The sequence below is a fragment of the Protobothrops mucrosquamatus genome, unplaced genomic scaffold (assembly GCF_001527695.2).
Source record: "Protobothrops mucrosquamatus isolate PMUCROS unplaced genomic scaffold, P.Mucros_1.0 scaffold2049, whole genome shotgun sequence".
NCBI classification, from domain to species: Eukaryota; Metazoa; Chordata; class Lepidosauria; order Squamata; family Viperidae; genus Protobothrops; species Protobothrops mucrosquamatus.
In genome coordinates this window covers 1-10639 of record NW_015388156.1, presented here as the reverse complement: position 1 = coordinate 10639, position 10639 = coordinate 1, and the positions used below count along the sequence as shown (strand labels likewise).

Sequence of the window (10639 nt, the reverse complement as noted above, 5' to 3'; positions counted from 1 at the left end):
GGCGACTTTGTCATGCAGATACTGCGCAAAATCCTCGGCCCTCCCCTCCAGGGGGTCCCCCCCCCTCAATTGAAGGAGAGAGCGGGTCACCCTGAAGAGGGCGGCCGGGCGATTATCTGATGACGCAATGAGTGAGGCATAGTAGTTAGTCCTAGCCTCCCTCATCGCCACTAGGTAGGATCTAAGATGTATCCTTACCTGTGAAGCCTTCATACACTCGAGCCAGGGGTGTCAAACTCAATTTCATTGAGGGCCACATCAGCATTGTGGTTGTCCTCAGGGGGCCGGGTGGGTGTGGCCAGGGTGGGTTCAGCCTACTGGGTGGGTGTGGATGGAGTGGGTGTGGCCTACTGGGTGGGTGTGGCCAGCTCTACATCGTTCGCGTCAAGGGTGCCTGTGGGGGCCTGGGCAGGAGTGGGACAGATCTGAGGGTCTCTGGCAGAAGGGGGTGGGACCGGGGCAAATACCAAGGCATGGTCCACTGGAGGAGCCTCACTGTTTCTCTCAGGCCATGGGGGGGGGGAGGCTTATGGAGCTAAGACTGAATGTGTTTCAGCATAGATGGCCACCACAAAATTGTACATTGGCTCCTGGCTGGCCTGGGCCAGGGCCAAGGCAGCGGGGGCCGTTCCCTCACTGTTTGCAGGATGGCTTCACAGGCCACATGAAACCACTTCGCGGGCCGCATCCGGCCCCCGGGCCTTCTGTTTGACATGTCACAATACCTTACATTCAATTAAAACTCCAGGTTACTCCTTGTACAAGTAGTTCTCAACTTACAACAGCTCATTTAGTGACCGTTCAAAGTTACAATGGCACTGAAAAAGTGAATTATGACCCATTTTTCACACTTACGTCCTTTGCAGCAACCCCACGGCCACGTGATCAAAATGCAGCTTGGCAACTGATTCATATTTATGACGGTTGTGGTCTCCCGGGGTCATGTGATCCCCTTTTGCGACCTTCTGACAAGCCAAGTCAATGGGGAAGCCAGATTCACTTTACAACTGGGTTAACTCAACAACTGCAATGATTCACTTAACAGCTGTGGCAAGAAAGGTCATTAAAATGGGGCAAAAATTCACTTAACGAAGCTTCAGAAAGCAACAGAAATCTGGGGCTCAATTGTGGTCGTAAGTTGAGGACTACCTGTATTATTCTACTGCTCAATCTTATATGATTTTTTTACCTTTTGCCAGAAATCCATAGAGAATCTCATATACCAAATGTCACATTGGCTATAATCAAATCGCCCTAAAATAGTCACATTAGACTCGCTGGCCTTAATTTTATCTATGTTGTCTTCCATTTTGCCAGGTTTCCAGCATACAATGGCATTTTCACAGGACTGCAGAGAGAAATCGAAAGGAAAAAAAAAAAAAGCAACATTGGTGACAAAAATGTTCTCGCTAACCCAAACTGCAGCTAAAGATGAATATGTAACATATGTTAACAACTGTTTTATTTTGGAAAGAGCAATAGGGCATGGATCTATACTCTACAATTTATTTACTTCAGACAGCAAACAATTTTTAAGTGTCTTCTAGATATCGAAACATATATAATGGAAATGGGGGAAAAAAATAATGCAAGATATACCTTGGAAAGGATCAGATCACCCAGCCATCGCACACAGTCTACATAATTTCTATGTATGTCTCTTGTAGAGAAGTCAGGAAAATGAATCTTTTGAGAAACAAATGGTCTGCAGACAAAAGAAGAGAGACATGAAAAAACCAGGAAGATTTGGAGAAGAGGCCTGCACTGAATGCAACAATTATTGGTATGTTTAAATACAGTTATTGGTCTCTGATTAAAAACAATATATACAAGTAGTCCTCAACTTACAACTAGTTCATTTAGTGACTGTTCGAAGTTACAATGGCACTGTAAAAAAGTGACTTATGACCATTTTTCACCCCTATGACCATTGCAGCATCCTGATCAATTGCAGCATCCTAACCATTTGATCACCTGATCAAAATTCAGATGTTGGCAACTGACTCATATTTATGACAGTTGCAGTGTCCCAGGGTCATGTGACCAACTTCTGATAAAGCCATTGGGAAAGCCAGATTCAGTTAGCAACCGTGTTACTAACTTCACAACTGCACTGATTCACTTAACAACTGTGGCAAGAAAGATTGTAAAATGTGGCAAAACTCAACAGTCTCGCTTAGCAACAAAAAAATTGGGTTCAACTGTGGTCGTAAGTCGAGGACTACCTGTAACGTATTGTAAAGTCTAAACACAAGGCAAAAGTTGGTGCAATTCCTGTTATGTCCCAGGTTCAGTGAAGCTATTCTAGACTCTAGAGAATATCCAAGAAAATTGGTATGTCAGAAGAAACATATGAGTAAGATGAATGCACTAGGAATGGAATACTTAAGTCATTCTCAGGAAGAGGTTGAGGACTTTAAAAAACAAAAGGCAATGTAAAGTACATGGCAGAAAAAAAAGGAAACTTTGAAATGACAAAAAGGCACGGAGAGACATAATGAATGGCACTGGTAAAATACCATTAGTCTATTGTCTTTGTTTTGTTTTGTTTTTTCCCCCTTATTTTTTTCATTACTTCTTCCTCGTTTTCTGTCTCTGCATAACACGGCTTGCCCCCAAAGGCAACAGTATGATATGCGCGTATTTATCTATGGAATAGTATTTTCTTTCACACGTGAGCCATGGAATTGATTTAAGGATTAAACAAAAGGATGAAAACAAAAACACATTCGTTTGCTGGTTTTTAATCCTGAGATTGATTTTACCCTTTCAGTGTTTCAGTAAGGGCATTTTTATAACATTCTATAAAGCGTGTCTTACATAACCAAATAAAATGAAATACAGATGCAAATGTCTGAATCCTACACACGTGATAGTAGTATAAACCCAGAGTTTGCCTTCCTCCCCTCCAAAAAACAACCTTGTAGATAGTTGGACAGGCAGGCAGTGATTGGTCCAGATCCAACCAATGTACTTTTGTGACTGAAAATGGATGAGAATCTGGGTGTCCCTACTCCTAATCCAGCCCCTTAACCATTACGCCACATGGATTCTCAGTTTTGAGATTAACCCGTTTTCCTGGCAAATAGATGGGGAAGAAATGGAGGTAGTGACAGATTTTATTTTCCTGGGCTCCAAAATCACCTAAGATGGCGACTGCAGCCAAGAAATTAAAAGACGCTTGCTCCTGGGGAGGAAAGCTATGGTAAATCTAGACAGCATACTAAAAAGCAGAGATATCACCCTGCCAACAAAAGTGTGTATAGTCAAGGCCATGGTTTTCCCAGTTGCAATGTATGGATGTGAAAGCTGGACCATAAAAAAGGCTGAGCGCCAAAGAATTGAGGCCTTTGAACTGTGGTGCTGGAGAAGACTCCTGCGAGTCCCCTGGACTGCAAGGCGATTAAACCGGTCAGTCCTAGAGGAGATCAACCCTGACTGCTCTTTAGAAGACCAGATCCTGAAGTTAAAACTCAAGGACTTTGGCCACCTAATGAGAAGGAAGGACTCACTGGAGAAGAGCCTGATGCTGGGAAAGATGGAGGGCAAGAGAAGAAGGGGACGACAGAGAATGAGGTGGCTGGATGGAGTCCCTGAAGCAGGAGGCGTGAGCTTAAAGGGACTCCAAAAGATGGTAGAGGACAGGAAGGTCTGGAGCAGTGGTTCTCAACCTTTTTAATGCCGTGACCCCAACCAGTCGTAAGTCGAGGACTAAACCAGTCGTAAGTCGAGGACTAAACCAGTCGTAAGTCGAGGACTACCCAACCGGGAGAAGGGCGGTATAGAAATTAAATTAAAATAATAAAAAAATAATAACCGGTCGTAAGTCGAGGACTTTCCCTGCCCGGGAGCGCCACGCATGCGTGGTTCCGCCCCCTGCGCCGACTGAGGCGTAGCTGGCAAGCGGCAGAGACGGAGCAGGCCAACCACCAGCTGGCCCAGCCCAAGGGAGGTAAGGCACCCGCCGGAAAAGGGGAAAAAATGGGGGACAAAAAAAATGGCGGACAAAAAAATGGCGGACAGCCTTGCTTGGCGACCCCCATGAAATGGTCGATCGACCCCAAATGGGGTCCCGACCCACAGGTTGAGAACCACTGGTCTGGAGGAACGTTATCCATGGGGTCGCGATGGGTTGGACACAACTTCGCAACTAACAACAACAACAACAAACCCACGCACTTACCAGTTTTAGACTGGAGGATATATGTTTTCGTAAGGAGATTTTTTAAGACTCAAAAGAGAAGGATAACCCTGGGATCAGGACTGTTTCTTACCTGTTCGTTTTATTGGGATTGTACTCATAGGATTCTTTGATGGCATTTATCATTCTCTTTGAATTGATTCGCCAGAGCTTTAGAGAGTGGTCCATGCCACAGGACATTATCTTCTCACCAAGCAGGTCATAATCCTGTATGCAAAACGCACAAAGTCATAGCTTTTATGTTTTGCATCCAATATTCAAATCGAAGCAAGACAACACCTCCAGAAAACACTCTCATCTCCAAATAAACCTTATCACGGTGTTTGTAATTGTTTTTAAGTTTTCTGAAGTTTATAAAGCCTGTACAAAAATCGAAGTCAAAATGATTTCCAAAGGGTTTCTCAAACCACATAATAGCGTTGGACTTACTGCACTTAAAACTTCATCTCTGTGTCCTTCGACCCCTCCAAATATTGCAACCAAAGTGTCTGTCTGAATGTTCCACAATCGGAGTGCATGATCTAATAAAATCCAATAAACCAGATTAGGTTGTGTAATCCATATGTAACTCACGATTAACATATCCCTCATTTATAACTACACGTTATAGTGAACTACATCAAGGGTTAGCTAGAGATACCAGAGAGAGGTATAAATGCTTAATTAAAAGGAATGGGCCAAGATCTCACATGAGATTTCAAGCATCTACGCTGCCAAAAAGATTCCATCTAAGAGAAAGGGGGTCTTTTATGCCTTAATAACCATAGCTTACTTCCCCCCCAAAAAAAAGTTAGTATAAATCTTCAGTGCAGCTACAAGAAGAAAGCATGTGCTATCTCTCTAAAATAAACCAAGCTTTTCAATAATTCCAAGTTTTACTTTGAAAAAAAAAAATTATCATTTGCTATAATCACACGGGGTGCAAAACTATAGTTCGATCCTATCTTATTTTACTAGCCTGAAGGACAGCAACTGACAGCAATCCTGATATTGCTGAATACATGTCCCAGCATGTATTACATCTTCCTAGATCAGTGGTTCTCAACCTTTTTAATGCCGCGACCCCCAACCGATCGTAAGTCGAGGACTAAACCGGTCGTAAGTCGAGGACTAAACCGGTCGTAAGTCGAGGACTGCCCAACCGGTCGTAAGTCGAGGACTTTCCCTGCCTGGGAGCGCCGCACATGCATGGTTCCGCCCCCTGCACCGGCCGAGGCGTAGCTGGCAAGCGGCAGAGACAGAGCAGGCCGACCACCAGCTGGCCCAGCCCAAGGGAGGTAAGGCACCCGCCGGAAAAGGGGGAAAAAAATGGCGGACAGCCTTGCTTGGCGACCCCCGTGAAATGGTCGATCGACCCCAAATGGGGTCGCGACCCATAAGTTGAGAACCGCTGTCCTAGATAGATATAAATAAGCGATATCTAGACTAGAGCAGCCTTACAGAACATGTGGTTTTTTAAAAGTCAATAAATTCACTGCCACACCCCAAAGATGCATCACTGAGGGCCTCCAATATCTTCAGATCTCACCTCTGCCAGCTTCAGCACTATCGCCATTACTTGAGCCATCCTTGTTTCCCTTTTTGTTGGTAAGAGAAAATAGGCTGCTAATACAGTATACTACTCATAAAGAACATTAAAAAGGAATTTATTCCAGTGGTGGGATTCAAATAGGTGAACAACCGGTTCTCTGCGTGGATGCCGCTTCCGGAAGTCCATTCTGGGCCTGGGCAACAAAAGATTAGCTACCGGTTCTGCCGAAGTGGTGCGAACTGGCTGAATCCCACCACTGATTTATTCACTGACCTTTGCTAACAGACAAAAGGAGATTTGGATCCCTCGGATGAAATTTCAATTCATTTATTGCATTTCCGTGTCCCACATAGTGCTGCAATAAAATTCAGAGATCAGTTTCCTTGTGGCAACGCACGACCTCGACTCATCCCACGGAACTAGTGCATGGGGGGGGTACTTAACACTAATTTCCAAAGACCAGCCCCCCTGTCACATGACCACATTGAGCACTCGACAACAGGCCCACATTTACAGTTGTTCACAGCGTCCCACAATCACATGACTGCATCTGACAAACATTTTGCCAAAAGCCAGCATTTATTTCCGGTTTTCAGCAAAAGTGGCCCACAGCAAACCGTTGGTTCATTTAATGACTGTGGCAGTGCTTTACCACTGCTGCAAAAAAAAGTCGTAAAATAGGGCAGTCATGGGGGTGACTATCACAAATTATGATTAGGGTCGTAACTCAAGGACTATCTATAGTTAATCTTTAAAGGTTTATTTTATTTATTTGGAAAATTTATATTGCCGCCTACTTGCTCACGGTGACACAAGGTGGCTTCCAGGAAATAAAAAAATATAAAAGAAATAAAAATACAATAATAAAATAACCCCCACCCCACCCTGGCGACATCACACACTCATATATCAGCCATTTAATGGGCTTCATTCTGCTCTGAGTTACCCAGGCCTGCTGGCAGAACCATGTCTTTAGGGCCTTCCAAAAGAGTGTCAGAGTGGGGGCCAGTCTAATTTCTGGAGGGATGATATTCCAAAGAGAGGGAGCCACCACAGAGAAGGCCCTTTTTCTGGGTGCCCCCAAGGGACCTGAAACATTCCTCCCCACTCTAGTGGGTCAGGTGGATGTAGCCGGTACGAGACAGTCCCTCAGCTCTCACAGGAAAGGTGACACAGGAGAGGTGACACATCAAGGTCTGCACAAAACCATGCGGGCCGCTGCATTTCGCACCAACTGGAGCTTCTGGATGCTTTTCAAGGGCAGCCCCACGTAGCAATAGTTGCAATAGTCAAGGTTTAAGGCAGAATTATTTCAGAGGTTTTCCTGGAGAGGCCGAACTTCAACTTTTTGCAGAATAAGCATGAGCTCTCTGGTTCCCTATGTATTTTCTACTAAGAAGCCAGACAGTATCTGAACCTCGTATTTACCTCTGGTATCATCTCACCTTTATACACTGCATCGTAATGGGGTTAATTATTCGAATAATGCCTCGGGAGCCAGCCACTGCCAGAAGAGGATGGCTCGTATTGCTGTCGTAAGTCCACGCACAAGTATAAAAGTTTTCATCTGCCTAAAGTATATAGTTAAGTGCAATATACACAACTGCGGACTTTTCACTGACAAGGGATAGCAAAATGCTTGCGCAACTTAAGGACACTCATTTGGGAAAAGCGGTGGCTTAAAAGTATGTGAGTGGTAGTTTATTCCTTGCACAAATGATTTGCCACTTGCCATAAAATTAGATGCGAGCCAAAGGACGATTATGTTCAACATGTGCAGCAGCCATTAAAGTATTAACAGCCCGTAGCTCTACAGCAGCTTTCTCTGGCTTAGTTCTCTCTCCAGATGTTTCGGAGAACAATTCCCATAAATTCCCTGCATAGTTATTGATTCACGGCAAGGACACCAGATGGAGGCGGCTATTCCAGGGAGCTAAAAGAGAAAGCCGAGGAGTTCACATGAGGTCAAGGGAATGGATAAAATCTGGAGGCGGCAGGCAGAGGTTGCATGGCTGGAAAATGAGTGAAAGGATTGCTAGAAATTGCAAAACAGCTATTAAGCTGTTCCCTGGGTGTCATTTCAATCCTTCTGAAACCCATTTCTCTAAATTGCAGTCCTTATCCTGTTCTTAACTATAGTTCCTACTAGCCGTGTTTCCATTCTTGGGACTTTGAAGAGGTTTATCAGATTCTCCAATCTATTATATTAATTGTTATTAATTTTCTAATTTGGGAAATTGACATGCGGGACTTAAGCTCCCACAATTAGGCCCAGCACAGCAACTCGGCACAGAATAACAGAGTTGGAAGGGACCTCCGTCTTCCAGCCCAAGCTCCTGCTCAAGCAGGAGACCCTATATACGTGGTGGCGAACCTGTGGCACGCGTGCCACAGGTGGCACGCAGAGCCCTCTCTGTGGGCACGCGCGCCGTCGCCCCAGTCCTGGGCCTTCAGCTGGGTTTTATAAAACCTTTTCGCTTTAGGTCTCCCCTGCCATGCAAAAAAAAAAAAAAAAGGTTCACTCAATCAATCCATTTCAACTTCTCCCGGAAAAAAAAAGATTTCACAAAGTTGGAATTGATTGAACTTTTTAGTCCCACCCAGTCTGCCAGTACCACTGCAGCCACGCCCACCAAACGGGCCATGCCCACCCAATTGGCCACACCCACACAATGAGCCACGCCCAACCGGCACCCGACGATACATAAGTGGGTTTTGGGTTGCAGTTTGGGCACTCGGTCTCTAAAAGGTTCGCCATCGCTGCCCTATATCATTTCAGGCAGGTTCCTGACTCAAGTACTTTTTCCTTTAAAAAAAAAACAGCACTAAGATAAGTCGGAAAAAAAAAAGGCAGAAGAGATCAAACAAAAAGAACTTTAAGGGAGAAATGGCAACATAGGAAGTACTGCACAAAATAGTTAGGGCCATTTGTAAAGCACAAAGATATGTCATTCACCTTTCCTCTCCCCCCCAGCAATATTCTTAACTAGGTAGATTAGGGGTCCTCAACCTTGGCAACTTTAAGACTTGTGGACTTCAACTTCCAGAATTCCTCAGCCAGCTTTGCTGGCTGAGGAATTCTGGGAGTTGAAGTCCACAAGTCTTAAAGTTGCCAAGGTTGAGGACCCCTGAGGTAGATGCTTTCCTCTGAGTAGAAGAAATATTTTGGCAAAGCATTCAAAATCCTTAAAGAGCATCTTGAATATGGAACAGGTGACAGCATATTTCTCATTGTTTATAGGCCCTGATCACCACCGAAGCCTACAGAACCTGATGAAGTGACGTGCTCTTCCAGGTGGCTTCGGAGAGCGTGATGGGCTCAAAATCACCCTAAGAGATCCTAGCGGAAAACTGCAGTGATGCCGTCAATCCCTTTGGAACCACAGCTTAGGCCAGGGGGTCTTCAAACTTGGCCCTTTTATGACTTGTGGACTTCAACTCCCAGAATTCCTCAGCCAGCGTGCACGCTGGCTGAGGAATTCTGGGAGTTGAAGTCCACAAGTCATAAAAGGGCCAAGTTTGAAGACCCCTTGGCTTAGGCAAAGGAAACGATATGTCATGTAGAAATGAGAAAAGGGGACAAAAGGGGGAAAGAAAACCGGCGTCATTATGCAGTTGGGACTAATAAGCAATAAGATCCAAAAAACCCACAGAAAAGAACATCATTTTACATCACCCCCTCTGGAGAAAATTTTAAAAAAAATCCACAGATCTTGTGATATGGCCTAATTAAAAATAAATAAGTATGATGCCTGCCTGAAAACAATTCTAGAAACGTATGTAATAAAGGATACGTCAGCATCCACATAGGATTGCAGTAGCCGTATTTCTCCTTGGGAATGGCATTCATATAAAGTGACCTGGAGAGGGACAAAACACAAGCGGTTAAAGCTCCTGTTTCCCAAAGTTAAGCCCTTCCAAACCAAAGTTGAAAACTTTAGAGTTAACTTTTCTCAGCAGGCAGGAAGGAAATAAAAGGTACACAAACAGCTTAACTTAAAATAGGACCGCAGTGTATTTATCCAGCCATAATCTCTTTCACCTGTTGTAGACCTGTTCAGCTCTATCAATATAACCTTGAATATCTAAGCCAGGGGTGTCAAACTGCCGGCCCGCAGGCCGGATGCATCATGGAGAAACCGCGTCCACCCCATTGCCAGCAATGGGGAAAAAAGTCACGATACGTCGCAATACGTCACGTCGCGAGTTTGACACTCCTGATCTAAGCGCATATACAGTAGTGGCCAAAATTGTGGAAACCTTTTGGGAAAAGTGTACAGTAGAAATGCCACCTTTGATTAAGTTTCCAATTTTTCTTCTAATTCCTTTATAACTGCAGCCTTGTTCACTTAATAATACTATTTTACATCGCTTTCTGGGCGACCAGTCAACTCTTTGCACCATGACTTTAATTTTATTACGTTTTACAAGCTCACTAAATGAAAGAACACAAAAAAACCCCAACCAATTTGATAGCCATCACATAACACACTGACAAATGTCCTCCTCTCAGCTTCAATACATGACTTCAATAACTGAATCCTGCTGTGATCTGATCAGCTCATGGCCAAAACAAGATGACACCTGATTGGCTCTCTAAACACTCATGCTCATTGGCTACAATCAGAGGAAGGAAAGCTACCTGATATCAACCTAAGCAAGTTGTGCTTCCTTTTTCTGGTTATTTGGCTATAACTTTTCATAGAATACAGTACAGATAATTGAACAAACTTTGTGGCATTACATTCTTGATTAAATTATCTTTCCATTGATGTATAATTTTATGGTACTACTCCAGAAAAAAAGTGGTGTTATTAGCCATCAAACCTCAAAAATACACTTTTCCCAAAAGGTTTCCACAATTTTGGCCACTACTGTAGATGCATGTATTTGTTTACCAACAGCTA

General features: G+C 44.1%; 1 protein-coding gene across 1 annotated transcript in view; it reads right to left on the bottom strand.

Annotated features, from left to right (window-relative positions):
- The window catches only part of EED (embryonic ectoderm development), a gene marked incomplete at its 5' end in the record, with an annotated part of 15966 nt that extends 6374 nt beyond the window's left edge, over window positions 1-9592 (bottom strand). The window contains 7 exons of the mRNA XM_015823920.1: window positions 1190-1348; window positions 1600-1705; window positions 4275-4408; window positions 4631-4722; window positions 6006-6087; window positions 7178-7303; window positions 9527-9592. Of these exons, the coding sequence (XP_015679406.1) occupies window positions 1190-1348; window positions 1600-1705; window positions 4275-4408; window positions 4631-4722; window positions 6006-6087; window positions 7178-7303; window positions 9527-9592 (765 nt within the window). The remainder of the gene's footprint in view (window positions 1-1189; window positions 1349-1599; window positions 1706-4274; window positions 4409-4630; window positions 4723-6005; window positions 6088-7177; window positions 7304-9526) is intronic.
- Between the last annotated feature and the right edge of the window lie 1047 nt (window positions 9593-10639).